At 45.7% G+C, this 23,797-nt stretch overlaps 1 protein-coding gene across 1 annotated transcript in view; it reads right to left on the bottom strand.

Moving 5' to 3' along the window:
• Positions 1–23,797, bottom strand: part of CADPS (calcium dependent secretion activator) — a 290,593-nt gene that overhangs the window by 200,358 nt on the left and 66,438 nt on the right. The window contains exons 4-5 of the mRNA XM_019504584.1: positions 17,449–17,562; positions 11,007–11,339 (exon numbers count right to left, since the gene is read on the bottom strand). Coding sequence (XP_019360129.1) covers positions 11,007–11,339; positions 17,449–17,562 — 447 coding nt within the window. The remainder of the gene's footprint in view (positions 1–11,006; positions 11,340–17,448; positions 17,563–23,797) is intronic.

Genomic DNA, 23,797 nt, shown 5'->3' with positions numbered 1-23,797 from the left:
AGTTGGACATCAGGAGGCGCGACTTCACGGTCAGGGCGGCTAGAGTCTGGAACCAGCTTCCAAGTGAGGTGGTGCAGGCTCCCACCCTGGGGGGTTTTAAGAGGAGGTTGGATGACCACCTTACTGGGGTCGTTTGACCCCAGTACTCTTTCCTGCCATGCCAGGGGGTCAGACTAGATGATCTGCTCAGGTCCCTTCCGACCCTAGAAACTATGAAACCATTAAAGCTCTGAAAGCTTTCCCACCCCTAAAGATGTCCAATCCTCTATGTACAGCAAGTAAATCAGGCAAATCCCCTGTGATCCATTAGGGAACTGCAAAAGCATCATCATTACTTTTCCCTGCACATGAATACCAAGCATCAGGCATTCACAGCACAGCCTGTCTTTTCCAAAAATGGGAGAGTCGTATTCATACGTGTCCATTCAAAACAGTGCTTCTGAACTGATTGCAAGAGAAATCTGGCTATGAAGTGGGAAAGTAAAGCCACGGGCTAGCTTTTCAGTTTTGGGGGAACATTAGTATATTCCCCCAACAGAGAGATTAAGATGGACCGAAAGCATCAAGACATCCAGATTTTACGATATATTCAGACTTTTTTTTCTCCAAAGTCACTTTTTTCGTTTAAACACAGAAGGCAAAAGTTATACAGGGGTTGAATTGAACAAAAATGAAACCAAAGAGACTTCCTGATGGTAATTTAAATCTTGAACCGTGGATCCTAATCAGTCCACACAGAACGCCAGCACTGCTGGCATTATCCAGCCAGAGAAAATAAAAATACAAAAAGCCCATCTCCCAGAGTACAAATGCTCCCAGGGATCATCCTGGATTGGGGCTGTAATGAGCCTGCTAGCATCAACCCTGCTGGAGCAGCCTAGATCTGGTTTTCTACGAGAACGTGCTCAGGCAGCCCGTGAGATGAAGCATAACCGTTTCTAATTTAATCTGAATGTGCTGCTTGAAACGCACCAAAACTGCTGCTCCCAGGGTGTTCCCAGCCCCACAACGCTACATGGCCATGAGGTCTATTGGCCAACAGTGTTGCTCTCTGCTCATTCCCCTTCCAACCCTTTCATCAGACCTTTTCAGTGATGGGGTGTGTGGACTTGGGGGACACGAGCAAAAGGGATCAAATGCATTCCCCTGAGCACTCCTTGCAGCCAAAGCCAAGGCTCTGCCTTTAGACTGAGGAGCCCCTGTAGACTTCTGTGGCCATTTAGAAATGCCTCCCACATACAGCTGTGGCACACGGGGCCTGACCCTTCAAAACACTGCCCAGATGTACGGTGAACACAAATGGAGGCTGCCCTTTGTAGCCACCCGCTGTGCACGGGCTGGCCTGTATGGATAAGATACCAACGTGAGTCACCGGGGCCAGATGATGCACTGAAGGAACCAGTGAGGTTTGGCCAGGCTGTGGGGATGCATCCACTTTCCGTAGCGAGAAGGCTGGCAGGAGGCAGCGTGGGAAGGATGCAGAACAGAGGCTGCTTTTACTTTAATAAACAACCTGGCTTTCTTCTCACACCGACCCCTTGTTTCTGGGAGTCTCTGCCATGGTTACCTGAATATCCTTAGCATCTTTTCTTCATGCCCTCCAGTTCAATACTGGCAATAAGCCAGGCATCAGTCAGAAGGGCTTCGTGGCCACCGTAGGACCAAAACTCAAGCTCCCCCCTGAATCAACCACACACATCTCCAGTTGGGAACTGCAGGGGTTAAAACAACCTCCAATTAAATGAAAGCATCTTTAATGAGTTTAATTGACCATGTCCCAGCCATGACCATCTGCTCAGCAGCATTTGCCTACTCTTTGTAGGAGCTATTGATCAGTCATCACTCGAGAATACAGTATTATGCTACATCAGATTTATTTTGTTTAATAGAAGAGCTAATTTACTTTAAATTTAATTATAGGACCTGAGATTACTCTCTCTGTCTATAATAGTGCAGAGCAGAAGATGACCCTACAGCTACTGAATGTGTGCATATGTACCTGCTTGTATACATTAAGCATGCACAATAGGGGCAAAGCCCTTAAACGTTTAAGATGTGATTCTGCGCTGAAAAGGGGCTGTGAGAAATGGCACTTTCTTACCCTTCAGCTCTGCTCCCACTGTGCTCTCGACGATCTCTGTTGAGAAGCACGAGCAATTATTGCATTTTACTCCTCTCTGGCTCAAGAAGTAAGAAAGCAAAGATGCTGGGGGCTCGAATGCATCCATGCAGTTGTTCACTCAGGACGTGACCTGTTTCTTGCATTGGTTCTGTGCACCAAAGCCAGTTACACTGGGATCCGGACTGGCCACATGACCAGCTATCCCGAAGTGGCTGCTTGCTGGAAGTGCTATGCTACCACTTTGCCACTACCTTGCCATGGAGCAATTAATAGCCTTTTGATCTTCAGCAAAGGGCCACTCTGGGATAAGCTGTAGACTTACGGCACGTGCATCTCACACCAGTGTCCCTTTATCCCTGATCTTTCCCTTCATACACTGATGTAAAAACTAAATACATATCCAGGCAGAGGCTCGCCTGTCTGTATCCCAGCTACTGGCCTATGTTTCCCTCTGGGATTTGACCCTCTTTCTCCAGTTCAGCTCTTACCGTTACAGAGACCTGACAGCAAGAAACAATCCAAGTCTGATTCAGTCTGTATTTGCATTGCTAGCCCCTTCTCTCACTTCAACCTCCCCATCCCCCCTCTTTTTCCTGGTAAGATGAGCATCCTTGATACAGAAAGACAACGAAAAACAAACGGCACTCATCTTACATAGTCACTCGTCATACTTGAAGGGCCATGCGTCTATAACAAAGGACCTCTTTGCATGCACAAGTGACTTCCAAAGCACCTGAACAACCTGTGACTTCAGACCTTTGTACTTGTCATTGCTCTACTCTGCCGTACACATTTCTGCCTCCAAATCTTGGGCCTTCTCATGCAAACTCAAGACAGCTTTGACTGACGAGTTAAGGAGAGGGTTAAAATAAAGACGACAAAGCTAGACTTTCACTCCGTCCCCTCCGAGAGTCAGACACCTCTCAGGCAGGTGTGTCACCGCCTCTCCCAAAGCCAGTAGGAACGGCAAACCCTCCATCTCCCCAGACAATTTTACAAAAAGAGAGAGACTGATGATAACTGGGCAATTTCATCCCATTTGCCTGGTCTTTTCCTCTTTCAGTTTAACACCCCGAATTAAATCACTACGGTCTTTCGAAGACACTCTGGCACTGGCAGACATGCTGAGACTCAGCCATTGAAAGCTCCCAGAGTAATTACAATCCTGCAGAAGGCTTCAGGTTGCTGTTTCCATTTCCATGGAAATAAATACCGAGTTGCTGACAACGCTTTACCACTTTTGAAATATTCAGTCATTTCCAAAGTACTTCAAGGATGGAGTTTTTTGTGTTGTTTTTTTACTTGTTGGTTGGTTTGTTCTCAGTTAGGTGAGGCTGTTTCTAATAGACATGGACACGGGGAAGCGACCAAGAAAGGGACTCAAATTGGAGGCTGTGCAGCCTGGAGCCCTTTGTTTCACCTCCGAGCAGGGGCATTGCAGGTACTGCCAGTACCCACTTCCCTGTCACACCTCCTGAATGTGCTCCAGGGAGCATCCTGAAAGCTTTTCATAGCCAGTTCAATCACCTCCCTGCTGAGACTCGGCCACAATGTGCTAGGGGTGGCACACTTCTTTCACCAGCTTCAGGACTGAAGCAAACCTCATTTCAGCAGGGTGGGCACAAGAGGCCATTAGTGCATCAGGAACTGCTGATTTCTGTTTTGTAACAATTGAACTCTCACATCCCTATTGTACTCTTGGAAAAGTGTGCATCTCAGGATTTTCAGAATTCTTTCAAATTAGTCATTCTTTCACCCTCTGAACGCATCTGCAAACACAGGGGAGCTGCATTTCTTGCCTGTTATTGAATCCCAGCAAAAAAAAAAAGATGTATAGACACATGTGTAAAGACCGAGAGATTCGAAGCAGACGTAATGACCCCTGCCTGAGCTGTCAGCACTACAGCTTGTGAAGCATTTTCCACCAAAGAAGTTCTCTCATTGCAGAAGGTATTTGCCACACAGCTGTTCTTTTTCTGTGGATTTTTTTTTTTTAATTTTTACTTTGTATTGGAAAAATGAAACACTCCATCTATTCAGAAAGAGCCAAATCAAAACAGATCAGTCTGTCAAACTCAATCAAAACCTTTTGTGTCAGGTTGTTTCGTCTTTAATCTATCTGTCAGAGCTGTGTAACTGCCTTGTTAATGTTGAACAGAACTGAACGGGGCGTGGAAGGAGTCGGGGAGAATTTCTTAATTTTGTGCAACATTCCTGCATTAAAAAAAAACAACCTTTGAACTTTCTGGGTTTTTGGAATAACATCAGGATTCTGCTTTTTTTGGTCTGATTTAATTATGAAAAAGAACAGCAGACTTTTGGGTGGAGTGAGCCGTCTGATTTTAGGACCGTGCTAGCCTGTTGGGTTTGACTTCAAAGGCTTCAGGTCCCAAAGTAGGCTCCTGGTTCTTAGGAAATAACTCTAGGCACGTCTACATGTGTGCTTTAATGTGCATTCGCCTATTTTAATGAGCACTGTTTTTTCAGTGATGCTTTAATGAGTATTACAATAGGCAAATGCACATTAAACATGACTTAAAAATCATGGGCATTTATACACAGACTTTTTGTCCCACGACATGCCAGAGATCAGTCACTTAATTAATCAAGTCTGCTCTGCACATGAGCTGATGTGCACTGCACTGCACCGTGTACAGTTGTATAAGTGGCAAAATGTGCATCAGTGCCCAGAAAATGGCAGCGATGCATTTTTTAACTAAAGAACCTCCAGTGTGTTTTAGTTCAAAACCACGCCACCGTCATTTTCTCAGCACAGATGTGCATTTTGCCGCTTATACAACTGCAAGTGTCACAGCACCAGGCGCTTTTCAAAGTGCCCAGTGCTGTGGCACTGATAGGTGTAAAAATGCTCCTGGTTCTTCGGCAATAACTCTGGGCACATCTACATGTGTGCTTTAATGCACATTAGCTTATTTTAATGTGCATTAACTAAACATCACCAGGTTTTCAGTGATGCTTTAATGTGCATTAGAATAGGCTAATGCACATTAAGCATCATTTAAACACTGTGATCTTAATTAATGTGCACTCAAATAGGCTACTGCGCATTAAGTGTCACTTAAAAAGTGCTCTTTAGTTGATGTGAATTAAGATAGGCTGATGTGCACATTCCTAACATCTCACAATGAAGCTACTAGATTTAATGCGCATTCACTAAAGCGTGTTAATGCACATGTAGACGCATCCTCCATTACTTGGTAGCTGTTGCAGGCTTTTATCTTCCTATGTGACCAGCCACTAGATGGAGATGCAACCCACTGCATTAGCCTTATTTACCCTGTGTACCCATGTTAGTAATTGGTAGTGCTGCTTTACGTTACAAAGATTGCTAGGAATAGAGCCTGAAAGGATGTCACCTCCAGGCATGCTCCAGCATGCGTTACTCGGCAAATATGGTGTGCTGGAGACAGCCCTTTGTTTTAAATTTCTTGTTTATGGGAATTATTGCACTAGTAGCTTAGGGAGGCAATTCTTTTTCCCTTTAACTCAAATGCCACTGCATATACTATGCTTAAGACCTGGGGGGAAAAAGTGCTTCAAAAACACACATTTAGAAAAGGAATGGCTGAGCCAACAGCCCGTAACCTGCAGTGAGAGACATGCTAACCAACTGCCCTGCCTGTAGCAGGAAAATGAAAGAGGACAGCTTCCCACAGATAATGCGAGCCCAGATTCAGAACAACAAATGGATTAATTTAATAGCATTTTGCCATTACCCTTCATTCTTGGCACATTTTACACTCGCTGACCTCTTAACTCTGTGCTGAGAGAAACAGGCAGGATCCCCATTTTACAGATGAGGAAAAAAAATCACAGAGGTTAACACAATCTGATTTGGGAGGCACAAAGGACAAACCTATCAATGGTCACTGATGTCAATGGGAACTTCACATCTGTGCCTTTGGTGGGAGTGGGGGAAATCCAGCCACAAAGCCTGGATGTTCAAAACAGCCTGTAAGACCCAGCACGTGTGCCAAAGTAAAAGCTGCCATGGGCTAACCACTTTGAGAAATCAGCTCTCATGTGATCTTCTAGTCACAAAATAATTTTCAAGGCAGATCTATGAATTAAAACCCAGTGTCTCTTGAGGCCTAGCTCTCAAATAAGGGACCACCCCTCCTATCCCCTCCTATATAATGCACACGCTTTCCCACCTATACATAGTACAAAAGCAGAATTCATCATCAGGAGTGCAGATGCTTTCTTCTTAGACTGCCACAAATGCAGGGACTCAGCTTGTGGGAAGCACGACGTGCCCAGCGACAGCTCTGAGACAGCAGCATAACTAGGGATGGGTGAATGGGGCCCCAGCCTGGGCATGCAGTTATAGCAGGAGCAAGAATGGCAGCTGTTGCCGTCGTTGGCTCAACCACAGCCACTGCCCAGGACTCAAAACTTCCTCGTTACACCTCTGCTTGCAGACTTTGGACCTTATTTGAACATCTCCTGCTAGAAGGCCCTGGCAGGCAAAACCACTGTCCTCCTCCTCCTCTCAGTGCCATGTCAGTCTATTTATTTGATTCTGGAAAAAAAAACCCAAAAAACTTCCCTACACATCAATCCCTCTGGCTCCGTTTTAATCCCAGATGCCACAGTATCACTTCTGGGATGCTACGAATACTCCCATTGAACCACACAGGGGTATGGTATTATTATCATCATCATCATTATTAATAATAGTAATAATACAAAAATCCCTGTAACAATAATCTTTCCTCTATGGCAATGAATAAGTATACAGTCTCTGGAACATAATTAACAGCTGGTCCTAGCAAGGCAGCGGAGCTGATGCTCTCCGAGAGGCATACATGAGCATCTTTCTCTGAACTGAACCTACCCTTTGGGTGAAACCCTGGCCCCACTGAAGCCACGGGGAGCTTGAGGCTTACCATGCATCAGGATACTAGCCACGTTGCTCAGTCCAGAGCTCTCTTACCTGTTCCTACCTTCTCCAAGCACAGCCATTGCTCATTTTCCCTAATCTCATGCCTGCATTTGCACAGGACAATACAGTGCTGTGGCTTGTTTCACATGGCCCAGGAGCTGGGATGAGCTAACACAGCACAAATGCAGGATTAAAGGATTGTCAGGAGCAATAGACAGCATAGATGCTAATACAGTCTATGTCCGCACCGGCATGGAAGCTCTACCCACCAGGCAAGCACTCCCAGCATGACCTTGGCCTGGGTATGCGAGAAGAGCAATAACAAAGGAGAGGATGGTCAATCTGAAACCCCTTTCCCTAGCTCTGCTGTGGCTGCATCTAGGGGAGATCGGCTTTTGTAATTAAGCTCTCGGCAAGGAGTGCCACGATTTCTGGATGCTAAATGCTAAATGCACCAGGGCGTTGTTCCAACCGTCTTGGATGCGCTGGGACCAAGTTGTTCTTGTGAATGCCTAATTCTAGAAGACCTCCAGCCTTTGCCACTCTGGAGAGCAAGAAAAGAAAGGTTGGGGTCTCACCAAGCAGCCTCCGAGCCTGAAGCACAAATGTCTAATTAGGAGCCCAGGCGAGATCCAGAATCCAGGCGGGATCGGCAGCCAAGCCGGTTTGTTTCTCTCAGCCTCAGTGACTGATTGATCAATTAACTGCATTGGTGTCAGCGGTCTGCAAGTTCAGAGGGGATTCTGCCAGACACAGCTTTCTAATCCATAGTTCACCGACCCATAGCATTCAGTCAGCACCATAGTCTCAGGCTGGGCTGTGCATTACTTAACACACACGTGAAAACCTCACAGTTACCTCTACTCTCAGCACTAAGGTTTGACTTTATGTCCCCAGTTGCAGGATGAATCCTGGCATGTGCTGGCATTGCAGAGAGCCCCCAAACCTTTGTGCCATGTCCTCTGCAACACAGCCAGACTCTGCCATAGCTGCCCACCCGACCTCCACCGTCAGTACTCACACAATTGCTAACGTGTGCACAATGATTGGCGTGACTGACACTTTTCTGGATGGGCTGAAATCCTGACAGTCAGACGTGGTAGGCATACAATTTTCCCCTTATTGTTGGTACCAGCAGTACCTGCAATGCCCCTGTTCTGTGGCTAAACATTTGGGAACCGAAAGTGAAAATAGCCCAAATCATTTTGCTGTCAGGAAGCAGACAATAGATGCCCCAATCAGGTTACTAAGAGAAAGACTGAAGTTGTACTGCCAATTAGCTTTGACAAGACAAGAGTCAGACCATGCTTATCTCTCTCATTAGCCTATCAATTTTACTCAGTCAGAGGCAATATATCTTTATGAGGAACCAAATGAGCAGTCCTTAAACAGGTTATAACTGAAACATTGTCTGTATGGAAACAATACAGCACGACACAATCGAATCAATAATTTATATGCAGATGGAGTAGCAACAATGAAGCACAAAGCATGTGCTACCTGTGCACGCAGCACCCTCAAAATAAGGTGGAAGCACAACTGCCCACTTGGAGAGCAAACTTGCTCTATTTATTTTTCAGGGCAGGCTGGGTATAAAGCTCGCTTGTCAAGCCAGGGAAGATGAGAGGAGGCGAACTAAAATGAACAGAATGAAAACAGGGAGAGAGGGAGGGAAAGCCTTTTGGGTTAGGTACAGGCATTCAAAAAGCCCGAGACAGAATCGATTTAAGTTGCATGGTTTTCTAAGTGGCATACTTTAGCAAACAGAACACACGTTCACCCTTTGGTTGGGGGAGAGGGGTGCAAATCTGAGACGGGGTTCAGCCATTTTTAAACCGGTCGATGCGTGCTGAACTTCTGTTCTGTTACAGGTTTCCGATCACTTACACCAGCAAAAGTGTCGTGTCTGTACTCGGCTTTAAAGTTTGCTGCTGTTATACATTACTGGTTCCTGCTGTGATAGGCCATGCCACCTGCCCCTCACCCCCTTCTATTTACATATGCAAAACAGCTGTCATTTTCCCACTCAGGCACTCGCTCGCTCTCCTGAGAGCTCCCTCCAATGCATTTTAATGGTGTCACTACCGTGCATCCTCATTTTTCTCTCTGGATGTCTCTATTTATAGCTCTCGAATGTTGGCAGCTCTCTCTCTCTCTCTCATTGGTGTCAGACTTCCCACCCCCCTTTTCCATCTCTTTCTTTTTTAAAATTATTATTATTATTATATTATCATTATTATCATCATCATCATTATTATTATTATTTTAAGCCTAACAACTGCACACGACTTACCAGGATTCTGGAATGGGTTAGATATTTCTGTGGGACACTTCCTTAGGCACAATTATGGGAATGGGAATTAGACAAGTAATTGCTTTTTGTGGCTTTGAAAAAATGCCCATAGGCGGGCAACAAGGAGTGGCAGGGCTTTTTTCTAGCAACTGCTCACAAAGAATAAAGGCCTGAAGTGACAGCAAGGTCTTGCTCCAAAAGTCCATCTGGTTTCACCACTGTCTGCTCAAAAGAGAGTCATCCAAGCCTCTGAGCACAGGCTTTCCAAGCAAATACCCTGCAGGGAACCTCAGGATTTGGTTCCCTGCATCTGTGCTACACACAGAGCTGAAACAGAGGCCAACTTCAGAGCTGCCTCTTCCCACACCAGGACAGGCATGCTGATGGAGTCGCAGACCTAGCTGCTCCTTCCCTGAGCCTACGGAGGCAGAGGGATCTGGCGTACGTGTTAGGTGACGGTCGACAGCAATTCATCTGCCTCATTAGCAATCAGCAAGCTCTGAAGGAAGATCTAGCAAGCAGGATGGCTGCCATAACCCAGGGCTGTGGGAAGCAGCTGCTGCTGGTTTTGCAGAGTGGGGCCGGCATTACTCTGTGCAACACCGGGCAGAGCTGTGGCTAAGACCAGGCTCTAGTTATTCGCTACTGGGTGGATACAAAGCATATTTAACACAAGCTTGAGGTAATGTGTAGATTTCCTTGGGTAAGGAGAAGGGACATTTTAAATACTGGGAAGTTTAGGGTTCACCTGTAGAGCACAGTTAGCCTGGGCGATCAACACCAGAGTCTGGACACCTGAGTTTGCTTGTGCCTGGTGCAAGCTTTGCCACAGCACATTTAGTTGCCGGTGTTAATGTGTCCTCATAGTTTCCGCACTTGCCTGACAACCCATGGCTCTCCATACTAAGACCCTCTAGAAACCTTTCCCAGTCAGTTGTGTCAGCCACGGGAAGACTTGCCTGTCCTTTAGGAGCCCTGAGTTCCCAGCGCATTATTTTCCTTTCACAGCTTAGGTTACAGCAAAACACGGGCTCTGACCCTAGTTGTGCAAACCCTCTGAACAGGTTGTGCAAACCCTCTGAACAAGGGGCATGGGAAGCCCGAGGGGCCAAAGCAGCCTTTCCTAAACTCCGGGTGTCAGCACTTTGGCTCACAGACAAACGGGGACTGGGCAGAACTGGGACAGAAGCCAGATTAACTGTGCAGCGCAGACAGGCCCCAGGGGAGGTCCCTTCAGGCAGCGCGATGCTCATTGATAAAAAAAGTGCCAACGAAAGGGGGAAAAGGGAACTTCTTCGCTGCTCCTGCAACTCTTACCTCGTTCCAGCACTCCATATACTCCACCCCGCAGACATAAGCAGAGCAGAGCCAAGTGGCACAGAGAGGGAGGAAAGCCCTGAAGCCCTTTGTCTGCTTAACCACATCCAAACTTGGGGAACCACCGCCTAGTACTTAGTGCTGTCTTGGGGATCCAATATTTGCTTTGCAGGGTCCAGGCCTCCCATGTTGCCTGTGAGTGCACTAACCTCCAGGCTTCAGGCCCCCTCCCCTCCCTTCTCCCCACCAATCCCAGCGGGAAGCAAAACCCTTTTCCTGGCACCCCAGAGCATCCTGCCAAACAAACCCGCCTTATTCAGATAAAAGGCCTCCCGTCTGCTCCCAGCCGAAGACGGAGGGGCTCCTACCTGGCATGCGTTATACAGAAGCTGGTGTTCAAACTTCTTGATGCCCAGGATATTCTGGAACATTTCGTAGAGCTGCTCCTTGCTGAGGATCAGCTCCGAGGCCGCGCTCGCCGTCATCCGGGCCTGCTGCTTGCGGGGGTCCTCTTCACCACGGTAAATGGCGTCGAATTTCGCCATCCAGGAGCTGAGCACGGTCTCCTTGCTCAAGCCGTCGATCTCCGGCAGGCTGCGTACCCTCTTCTCAATGTGCTTCTTGAAGACTTCCCGCGAGTCGCTGGCAGAGCACCCCCCGCTTTGCACCATCCTGGCCACCCGGTCGCTCTTTAGAAACACCTGCGGAGGGGGAAAGAAGCAGTAAAAAGCAACTCTTGGTAGACTTGGCTGAAAAGCATCGCAGTGACCTGTCGGCCAACACTGCGCAGAGCCGCACCGGCCACAGATCTAACGTATTTCGACAGCGCTTTTTCCAAGTCTGTCAAATGCTGCTGGACCACAGCGCTTTCATCGGGACTTTGCGAAGCATAATGCAATCAAGTGAACTTCTGCTTTGTGTCCACGGAGTGGAAATGTCGTGATGTAATTAGGACTTCATGCGATGTTATGTTCACACTTCTCCAGATGCAGAAATACCCTGAAGGAAGGAGAATTGCATTTGGTTCTAGCAAAGGTTTTAATAACAGCAGTGGTTCTCTGGCCCAAATCTGCCCTGTCAACATGAATTTGGAGTATTTCCACTGAAATCAATGCAGTTGCTAGGATAATGAGTTGCCAGTCAGCTGGGACTCACCAGCAGAGGCAACGGTTGGCCTGTTAGACTGAGGGCTGAGGAGATGGGTTGGGGGCACACAAAGCACTCATAAGGCACACAGGGGCCCAATTCCCCTCCCAAAAGGCAGTCAGTGAGCAACAGCAACCCATGCCTGCTGGGGGGCATGTGAATAGACTGGGAGCCCAAAACTGCTTTCTGCATTGACCGGTACAGGATTATCCAGGCTTTGCATTGGTGTAAACAAGGGAAGAATCTGCCTCAAGACAACCCTGGATATTTGGCTCTGGTAAACACTTAGCAGATGCATTTAAGAAGTGTTATTCATGATAATGAACACGGCAGCAAAAGCATCGAGGGGACTAGGATGCTATCGGGCCTAACGGTGCCCATCAAGAGCACCGAGATGATGGCAAAAGGACTACAGTTTACAAGCTGGGAACAGCACTCCCCATCCTCCCTCCTCCCCCAAAACAGCATGAACCCCATGGCGTGCACGGAGCTGGGCGTGAACTGCTCCAGCAACTGTTTAATTAAAATAAATGACCCCAGCGACAGGCTACTACTTCAAAGCCGCCTCCCACTCCAGGCCGTAGCAGTAGGTAATCCGTAGCTTTCCTGGCATCTGCAGGTTGCTGCTAGCTCCTTTTCATCCGTCAGGATGGATGTGCCAAGTAGAAGGCAGAGGGCAGGCAACACAGAGGAAAGGTGCTTGGTGCTAGGACAGCCACTACATGAAAGCCTGTCTATGTGTTAGTCCATCTCTACAGGCCCCTCTCAGCAGTGACCTCTTCTCCCCAGGGATTAAAAGGATGAAGAGCTTGCCCAGGAGAGCTAATTTGCTCCTATGCACCCTCTTTTCTTGCTGGGGGAAAAGATGCCTCCCTACTTTTGAAGTAGCAGGAAGACAAGGGCACTGAGGAGCTCTGCCTGGAACAAAACTTGGTGGAAACCTTGAGCTCTTCCAGTGGGAGGAAGGAAGCAGGATGGCCAGCTCTGAAATGTCCTGGCTGTCCAAGCTGAGCTGCAGGCCTGGTCCCTCAATAAGCTGTCGTCCCCATCGAGTGCACGGCGTCAGGACTGAAGCAGGCTGCAACGATGCCTATTTACTTACACTATGATCTTTAGCTCTTCGATGTCTCTATCTCTGTGTTACAGACAGCAGGTGCTCCCCAGTAACGAAGGGAGACCAAGCTGGAGCACAGGCTGTGTGGAAAGCTGGCAGTGTGGTTTTGGTGGTAAACATGCTGCTAATCTCTTCATTGCGCAGGTGTTAATGACCCTCTCTCCTTTGTAATGGTCTGGATGTTCCACCGCTCAAGCTAGCCTTTGCTCTTTGCTTTGCTGTCTGCTACCGGCTCTGGTAATGAATGGATTTGAGCCAGCAGTGTGCCCTTGTTGCCAAGAAGGCTAACAGCATCCTGGGCTGCATTGGTAGGAGCGTTGCCAGCAGATCGAGGGAAGTGAGTCTTCCCCTCTATTTGGCACTGGCGAGGTGACATCTGGAGTCTTATGCTGTGTTTTGAGCCCCCCACTAAAGAAAGGATGTGGACACATTGGAGAGAGTCCAGTGAAGGGCAATGAAAATGGTTGGAGGCCTGAGGGACAGGACTGGTGAGGAGAGGCTGAGGGAACTGGGCTGATTTATTCTGCAGAAGAGAAGACCGAGGGGGATTGAATAGCAGCCTTCACCTCCCTGCAGGGGGTTGCAAAGAGGATGGAGCTGGTCTGTTCTCAGTGGGGGCAGATGACAGGACAAGGAGCAATGGGCTCAAGCTGCAGCAAGGGAAGCTGAAGTTGGATATTAAGAAAAACTCGCCCACAAGGAGGGTGGTGAAGCATTGGGACAGACAACCCAGAGAGGTGGTGGACTCTCCATCCTTGGAGGTTTTTAAGGCCTGGCTTGACAATGCCTTGGCTGGGCTGATCTAGCTGGGGCTGGTCCTGCTGGGAGCAGGGTGTTGGACTAGATCTTCTGAGGTCTCTTCCAGCCCTTGTTTTCTATGATTCTCTCTCACAGCCCAGCAGACTGTTGTTAATTCATTCCAATGAAGTTATATTTGTTTTTGCTTCCATCTTAAATTGAATAAGATAGCCTGGGGCCTCTAACATGTTTATAAAGCTTCTAGTTTATTTTTAATCGGGAGAAAAATATGTTGTTTTATATGTGATGATGCACCGCACCATCTTCACCCCCCTTTTCAAAATTCTACATCCGCCCATGGTTTCAGGTGCATCTGTTTGAGAAAGGGCTGGGTTTTATTCCACAGCAGATGCAGCATGGATGGGGGGGAGAGGCAAGGAGATGAAAGAGTGAAGGAGAACCTCCGCTCCCTCCCAGGTTTCAAGTGGCATTGCTATAATCAAGCCTTTTTGACATACGGTGCATCATTTCAAGGCATTTAAAAAGTCTGCTTATGCTTCATATTGAGATGCCTGTTTGCATTTGAGCTAAACATATTCCAGCCATTCCCCTTCCAAGGTCCAGAGCAGATGCAGCCAGGACATTAAGGATGCATACTGTCTCTTTCCTTTGTCAAGTTTCGACGAATTGCAGCTGACAAGCTCTGCTGGAAGGGTGGAACCATATTCCGGTGCTTTGAGAGTGATTTTCTGTTGCACTCAGGAAGGCCCTATTGACAAAACACAATCCAGTGAATGGGAGGTGAACAGAAAGTGACAGGTAGCATTTAATTAGAATTCTTTAAGTGGCCTGTAGGTTTTGAGCAGCTTTCATAAATTTGCTACCAATGAACCTAGGTGTCAATAATTAAAGGCAGGTGTGCAAATGCAGGACTGGCCTGGGTGCTGGCTACTGTACAGCTTCTCAGTTCCCAAGAAACACTGCGTAGCTCTTTGTTGCTGGGAGATTTGGGTTGGATAAGAACTGCAGAAGCCCAGGGTCGAGCCAAGTGAGAATTAAGATTTCCCATGGGCTGGAAGTTCAAAATTTTTTACTTCTGATGTCAGGATGAAGGGGTGAAATATCAGTTCTTGTGCAACAAACCAGTCCAAAGATTTTGGTGTGGAAACATGGAAACATCGTGCATGAATTAGACATTAAACAACCTTTCCCTTGGGAGCCAATAGCAAATTAACGGCCTATATACTGACTTGTTAGGTTCAGATTTGCAACTCAAGGCCTTAACTTAACAAGAGCAGGGCTCTGACATGGCAAATATCCAGTACATTCACTTAGTAAAATCAGCGCAAGCACTTTGCTGAAGAACACAAGGATTTCAGTTCTTTACATTATTTCAGCTTCAAGAAATTTCCACTAAACAACCAAAAACACAGGACTACCCTTGTCCTGAAGCTGGTCAGGACAAAGCTGTAAACAAAACAGAGCAGGTAGAGTATTTTCCTGCTTTATTTTTCTTACAAGTGGTGTTTAAAGGAGGTGTTTTCTGCTCCTTTCCCAACCCTAAAAGACTTGTGCACAGATAGATTGGCTATTCTAAAATCCAAAAACACTTATGAAGCCGTTTTGAAAATTCTTAGCATCTGTTCAGCAGAGCTTCCATAGACTAGAGCTATCAATGCCTTTTCTGAGAAGGAACATAACTCATTATCAACTTCCTTCCTGCATAGGGCAGATGGAGCTCTGAACACTAGGGCAATTCAGTGGAATTAAACCAGGGATTCATTTGCTCTTCCTCACTATATAGCAGCTCCCGCCACCACCATCTTCTATGCTTTGGGACATGGTTTAGATTCTTTTCAGTGCTACTGTTTGTTTTTTGTCTGCCTCCTATGCTCCACTTTCACAAAGTTATATAGGCCTCGCACAGACATTCAGTTTCTCCTGGGAGAGTTGGTTCTCTTCCAGGAGAAACCACAAGTGTACACATGCTCAGGCTTTTTCTCTCAGGGTAAAAATGGCTGGTCCAGGAGAAGAAGAAACTGGGAACAACCAGGGTAACATCACTCCCAGGAGAGTTTCTCTTGGGAGAGCAAATGTCTGTACATGCCAATAGAGAATGTGAAGTCTGCACCATTTATCATAGAATAGCTTGGGTGGGGGGAGAAAAGATTGTAGAAAAGCTGGTAGAGAATAAGTTATGCTACTCATACAAGTTGCAAATCCTTCCGTCCTTCCAAAACAGAAACCCTTCTACCCTCCTGAGGAAAGGCAAAGTCTGTGCAAGGAGCTGGAAGCAGAAAGCTACACAGAAGCAAGCCATCTACAGTACCTAAGGAGAGCTTTATCCGTCTTGCAAGCCTATGTACAATGCTGCATATTCTTTAGTGTGATCTAAATACTTAACATGACTGCATCCACACTTCCCTCTTGTACAGAGCACTCTTGTTGCATCAGGTAAAAGACCAGCCAAGATAAAGAGGTGATGTTCTTGCTGATATGCTCAAATGCATTTGGGATTAACTCAAACTTCAGGCAAGAGCAGTGTGTGCCGCCCAGTCACTTAGCAGTATTTCTCAGAGAGTACGCAACATGCCTTGTATGTTTGTGGCACCTTCTCCAACTTAATTTGTTTCCAGGTGAAACTCAGGATGCTGATTTTGTTCTCCATAGTCTTATGGGGTTAGGGGCATTTAATTTGCCCACATCCTTGCACCAATGGCCACCAGACTTAAGTACGGGTATAGGATTTGGAAAGAAAACATCGTACCAGCTTTACATTTATTTGATACCTCAAAAACCAGAATCATGTAAATTATGCCCAAGTGTACAAAATGTGAAGTGAAGCCTCATGAATCATGTGGCCAATCTGGTTTTATTATCAGATTGAAATGTACAAAACATGGCTATAAAAAAAATAGAAAAAAGAAGACAGCAATGACGTTATATATTGTCATATAAACAACTATGGGTTTGATGGTGATTAGCCCTACATACTAATTGGTACAATGAAGACTATTAATTCCCAGATCTAGTTAATTGCCAGAATATTCCCCCATTTTTTATTAAATAAAGGGACATGATTATATAATGTTGCTTTCTAATTAGGATTTATTGACTTGGAATGGATTTAATGGCACATATGAATTTAATGTCCGAGTATTATTGGATGTGCTCTTTTCCAGTATTACATTAGTACAATTATTGCTTACCACCAGTCTCCCAACGTCTAAAGAGACAGAGCAGCCTTGTTATCCAATGTACCCAGGCTCAGGAAAGCCTTCTTTAAGGGTATTCTAGGAGACTCATGATGACAAGTTATTTTTTCTGTTGCCATAAATGAAGAGTCAAATTGCACCTATCTATCTAAATTCAAGGTATTTTTAATCTTCTCAAAATTTAACTGACGTCAATTCCATTTGAGCAGGTTGATGTTTCCTGGGGACTGTGTGCATGCGTGTTTGTGTGCACACTGTTGTATTTGGTGGACTCCTGGCCCGTAATCATATCCCTAGACCACATAGAGGTCACTGGGCAGCCTGGAAATAATTAAGCTATTAAACCCCTGCAAGATCAAGCTATTAGGGGCTTCCCATGATTCTGGGTACTAAAACACCAGCACTTCTGTGGGACCCTGCCTCAAAAACATTCAACTTCCTGCATTTGCCTTTTTTCTGTACAGTAAGATGTGCTTATCCATCTCTTTCAGCCATCTTAAATGAAGGGAGAAAGTCTTAATAAGGTTTACCCCAAAATCTAAGAGGCAATGCAACATTTGTTCATGAGAAAGAAATATTGCAATAATCATCCCTTACCTCATAGTAACTCTGCACAGCGTTTATAAAGGCTTCATCCGCCACAATTTGGGTTTCTCCATTGAGAAAGGCCTGGAATCGATCCTTGATTGTCTGGAGTTGCTGTTTGCTTATCTGTAAAAACATTTCAAGTGGAAGAGGTCAGTTAGCATAACAGAACTGTGAAGTTAGGGAAATCGCCCCCTCCATTCCCACCAAATCTCAGTGCAATATCCAGGCACCTCATACACTGCTTTACAGCACTTTGCCTATGGCAGTCAGAAGCCAAGGGAAAGATGTGCACACTTTCACCCTGGCACATACCTGGGTTTCTGCTGTTAGCCACTACGAGGAACGTTATTCAGACTAATTACAGGCAACAATTTTTTCCACTCAAGTTTGCTCTCCAACTAAATGTATGCTTATTGCTACCTTTTCTAAGCCAGGGCTTGTTTGTTCTTTTAAATAAAAGCCCTTTTAAGCCAACTGAAATATGAGTGGCCTTTTTTCTCCTAGTATCCCTTTGTCTCTAGGTTTAAACAAAAGTGATAGACAAAATGCTCAGACACCACATGGACAAATACCAGATCCCCGAGAACCAGTGCTGATGCAGGAGAAGGCAGTAGGACAGAGGAGCAAGCTGGGAGTCTGGAGCGGTATTCCTAGGGCCTCTCCCTTTCCATTCAGTTTCCTTTTGCCATAGTCAACAGACGTGCCATCCTTCATTTATGCTGCTCACCCACACATGTTGGGACCTGGTGCATCTTCAAGGACTGCACCTGCTTTCCCCTCATGATCTGAGAGGTGCAACTGCACCTCTGGAAATCAGAATTCAGGCCAAATCCAGTGGCAATATTAACTGGTTTACGGAGAGAAGGTGCTCTCTTTCAGGCCTTGTCTAAACCAAGATTTATTAAATTGTGCTGGGAGTCTGCAGAAGCTGTTTAAGAGGTTTTTCAAATAAGGGAAGTTCCTACGCTTGATCTGAACAACTTTGAGCTTGACTTCAGGCTCCTATGCTGTGTGTATTCTCCTAATCCAGAGTAGGAGCTAGCTACCACTCTACTCAGAAATGGTTTTCCTTCAATATATGAATTACCTTTACTGGCATACCCAAAGTACCAGATAAGAGCAAGTTCAAGCACAGAACCATCTCAAGCATTTTTAAATCGTGTCATTTGGAGATTGGTCCAAAACGGTGTTAAAGAAGGTCTCGGTTTGCATACTGGCCTGGTGATGGCTGTAGCAACAGGCCCATTTTAGCCTTGTTGGGCATTCAGACCATTTTTGCACTGTTTTAGCCCACCCGTTTAAGCCTGAAACAGAAGAAGTCTATTCATGGTATGGGGTTGACCTGCATCTCAGCTCATAACCGAAGAAAGCATCTTTATGCTAACATAACCAGTCATACTAAAGGGGTTGCATGGGTTTACCTACATTAGTGTCACCAATATCTATAAGGAGACACCTGCCTGACCTTCAGCCTGGTGCCTATGTTTTTTAATGTAGAAGCTTTGCAGGACTGGAGGATAAAAAGGTAACTAGACAAGGAGGGGGGAAAACAATGAGAAAAAATCCCAGTGCTGCTACACACATGACTAATTATGTTTTGAAGGGAAAAAAGATAAGACAGGGACAAATGAGTTATTGTTGGCCAACGACTCTGATAAGGTGAGGGGTTTTGAAGCACATATGTCATTGGGAGAAGGAAATAAAAGTTGGAAAAACAAACTGATTCATTCCAGAAAGGAGAGAGAAAATTAATAGTTGTAAACTGGTTGAGCTAGCAAACTGTCTTTTTTAATGTTAGCTTTTGAAGAAGGCTCTTGAAATAAAGGAAAACAGAAAGATGGAAACTATTCTGATATAACCAAGACCTAGTAAACAGAGCTATCGATAAAAAGACAAGCTAGGGAACACTTGACAAACGCAGCCTTAAATATCATGGGGTCCAGATGATGCTTCCCACAGGTCATGATTATTACCTGTTAAACTAATGAACATTATTGGTATTGACAGGTCATGGAGGGTTGGACACAGGGCCCTTGGACACTTTACTAGTGACAGCACAGGTGCCTCAAGAGTTAGCCCAACAGCTGATGCAGGGGGTGGGGGGCTCGGGATGATAAAGTTTATATCTGGCCCCGTTACAACTCTACCCCTTGTACTCTTTAATCAGCAACAAGCTTTCCCCTTGTAGGAACCGCTATGTCAGGCATGAGGCTCAATTGCCATTTCTTGACAAATTCACGCAGTCTGACTTTGAAACGGGTTGGGAAAGAGAAAGAAAACCAATACATAAGAGACACTGAGCTCACGGGAGGCATCCAGAACAGTGCACTGGGGGAAATGGTATGAGGTCTAAGTTTTATTAAATTGTTTGGAAGAGGAGAATAAATAGGGCTGTTAATTGAAGTTGTAGATGATATAATGTTGGGAGCTGTTGTTTCAGCTGTGAGGGATGATAAAATAGGGAGACACCTCAGAGCGCAAAGACCAAATGAAATGCAATGAAAAGAACATGCACGGAGCAGAGGCATCCTGGGATTGGGAAGCACACGTCTCGGTGTGCCACGTGACAAGGAGATTCATGCTCCATCTTTCCTTTCCATTTTGCAAAAAGTGCAGCTTTTGGCATTAAAAAAAAAAAGAGGAGAGAGAGATTTATCGATTCTCTTTTAATTTTTTTAATGTCTAACTCATGACATGTCACAGGAGTTTCCAGAAGTCCCACCTCGCTTAGCAACTGTGGGCTCTCCTAACAAAGAAATATTTTCTGCTCCTCCCTTAAGCAGCAGATTGGTTGAGCGGCTTTCAAAATGAGTGATGGTGCTTGACATATTTCGAGACCACAGCATCCATCTCGTGCATCGTTAAGTACTCCAGGGTACAGTGTAAAGGCATCATTGGATTTTTCCCTTATTGACGTATATTTTCTCCTTGGCTTTCTAAACAAATGTTTTCTTGCCCTGTGGAAGACAGGCCTTTTTGGTCATATCCCATGTTCAATATTGCCTAATAAAGGGCTAACGGCTTCTTAATTATTTTTTGTTTCCAACACTGCAAGTAGCACTGGTTTATTGACCCACTCCTTGCTAGCTGTGAAGGTGATGGAGGAAGTCAATTTAACCCAAAATTAAGAACCTCTTTCATATTAGATTTAGCTCTCACCGCAGCATGGAAACGCATGGCTGGCAAATGCTCTTCTGCTGCCCTGAAGAAAGGAGCGCATAGGACCTCAGTCCATACAGGGAGAGGGAACACTGCAGGGAATAATTTGTGCATTCAAACTCTCCCAACCATGCTGCTCCGGTGGCCTTGAGTGCTTTATGTTGGTTGTAAATGTAATACCTTAGTGCTTATTATTGGGTAGAACAGAGACAAGGCACCTCCCTCACCATGTTTACCACTAGTATTATGGCAGCACCCTAGGGCTGAACCCAGGACCAGGACCTTCACTGTGCTCCACATGATACAGGCACCTGGTATGATGGTCCCTTCCCTGAAGACCTTACAAGCCCAGATAGGGAACAGTCACTAGGCAGGAGAGAGGAGGCAAGGAAAGATCATCCTCCCAGTGCTGGAGATAGATTCATAGTTGTTAGGGGCTGGAAGGGACTTTACAGATGATTGGGTCCAGCCCCTCTGCACTTGGGCAGGAAAGACCACTGGGATCAGAGGACCCCAGCCAGGTAGGGTGATGACCCCCAGAGACCGAGTTCAATCAAGCCCTGGCCCCAGAGACCAAGCTCAATGCCTCGATTTAGACCTTAAGAAAGGTTTCAGAATATTCGGCTGCTTCTACCTGGAAGCAATTCTGGCGAGCGACAGTGTAAAGAGCACAGAGATGCCCACCCCCACGCATCGCTCTGCCTTGCCATCTCTGCTTGGTCCTAGCAAGTTCTCCTGTAAGCAGTTCATTAACTGCAGTTTGGACAGCTGTTGCCTCCCCGTCAAGAGCTGGGCCGACAGGCTTGTTTCACTTTGCATTGAGAATTTGGTGGCTCACGTATGAAAGCACTTCCCCCATCCCTGTCACATGCCAAAGATGGCATGCAATAGTGCTGGAAATAATGCAGGAAAGAAGCGTGAGGCCTAGTTTGACAACACAACATGTGGGGTCTAAGCTGGGCTACCGTTCTCTGCTGTCAGACTGCCCAACATGCCTCAGCAGCTGGACCATGTTAAATTGCCTAAATCCACCTGCTGTCCCTAGGTTTGTTCCAGCACACCTACAACACGCCCCTCCAAGCCCCCTAACTCATGCATGAAGGCATCTTTTCAGCAGCATCCTACAGCTGGACTTTAGAGCACACACAACACATCAACTTGTGTGTGACCCCTTGTGTGCTTACAACAAGCACATGCTTAAATGCATCCCTAAGCCTGGACCTGAATCTCAGGAAACCCGATTTGTTGGAGGCATTAACAATAAGCTATAAAGCAAGTCAGTGTGAGTGAGCGCACGCGCGTGCACACACACACACTACTCTCATGGGCAGGCTCATGAAGGATGCCGAAGGGGCCAATACAGAGTATTTCTCACTTAGTTACCTTCCACAATGTGCTTACAAATTGCACAAAACGAAAACTGAATTACTTCTCCACTGAAACACTGATTCAATCAATACTCTACAGCAGCCCATTGTGCTGTCTTTCTAGGACACTGGGTCACGTCTTGCCTGCCTGCACCTGCAGAAACCTGCCAAAGCTGGGTTGGGTTCAGCAGAGTTAGTAGGAGACTGAACACCATACATATCCCAAAGTGACAGCACGTCAGAGATGGGACACATTAGGTGCACTGTATTCACTAGCAGAATTTATTCATTAGTTTTTTGCCACATTTCTACCCATCATTATACCTTTCATGGAGAATTTTCCCCGTACTGCAAATGCTTAGACTTATCCATTAGCTCATTCTCATTACTGGATGGCAATAAAGGAAACCATAATAATCACTGTTGCACTTCAAAGGAGTTGTAAAATGCTCTGTTTGCATACATTGATCTCTACATTTTCTAGCTGTGAATGAACATTGCTTTGTTAAGCCTATGGTGTATATACGTATGTGGTGCAGTATCTGATGGGTTTATGTATTTTCAACACAAGACTCCAGTTTGGTCTTTGGAGACACACACAGATATAGATATGCACACATATAGATACACACACGTGTGTCTCATATATATTACACACACACACACACACACTCACATCTATATCTATCTAGATAGATATATCTATATCTATAGGGGGAGGGTGTGTGTGTATTTCTAGATAGATCGATAGATACACACACATTTTTATATACATCAGGTCTTCTCATATCCTCACAGAATTTTATTTTTTTTATATTTATTTTATATATACGTGTGTGTGTGTATGTATAAATAAAATCCTGTGAGGATCTGAGAAGAGCTGATATCTATATCTATAAATAAAATGTGTGTGTGTATCTATCTAGAGATACACACACAAAATTCTGTGAGGAACTGAGAAGAGCTGATCACAAACATTTTTCATAGGTTTTAGTTGACCACCACCACAAGCCTTTCTACTACCCATTATAAAAAGTTAGGATATGTCTATTCATTTTTAGGCTAATCCTATCACTTTTCCACAACCCTTTACACCTTTTCAGAGAGGCCCTCTGTTTCCATGAGCATGCCCCAGAAGCAAGAAGGAAGCACACCCACAATGGACATCAGCCAAGAGCACCCACGCACCGGCCTGCAACAAGCACATCAGGAATGACATCCCAAGCTAAACCGAGCAGTTCTTACTGAACAATGCACACGATTGCCCAGAACAGGGGGAAGCTTCCTGGCTACATGCGCTTTCAGCTGACTCGGAGCGTGGGGTGTGCGCCCTGCCACGCACAGCCATAACGTGGCCTTGGGAACAGAAGCGCTGAAGCTGTGCATCATGCCAGTGAATGGCTGGCATTCATTGTTATATGCCATTTTCCCTCCACCTAGGACAGATCAGCAGAAACATTATAAAGGGAAGTCATTCTTCACAAAATAGCTTCCCTGCAAGCAAAATTACACATCGCACCATATTTAATGTGCAATTTGTAACCAATGTAGGATTTTCTTCCAGAAGGCTTTGCTCCATTCAAGTTCACTCAGAGCATGCTCCACTGCAGCACAGAGTTCGTTTAGTGCAACGGCTAAGTCAGCCTACAGTAATTCAAAGAGAGCTCCATTTATGAATTTTGGTTTATGTCTGCAATGCTTGAACACACTCCAGCTTTGAGGAAGTTCAGACAGAGATTGTAAGAGCTGATGAATTTGGGTCTGAAACCACTTTATTTATTATATATGCAGGTCTACCTGCAAAAAAAAAAAAAAGGGGGGGGGGGGGGGGG

Source organism: Gavialis gangeticus, unplaced genomic scaffold, assembly GCF_001723915.1.
Source record: "Gavialis gangeticus isolate Ggan-Ray unplaced genomic scaffold, GavGan_comp1, whole genome shotgun sequence".
NCBI lineage: Eukaryota > Metazoa > Chordata > Crocodylia > Gavialidae > Gavialis > Gavialis gangeticus.
Note: the sequence above shows the minus strand (reverse complement) of the source record. Positions and strands in the feature narration are given on the sequence as shown.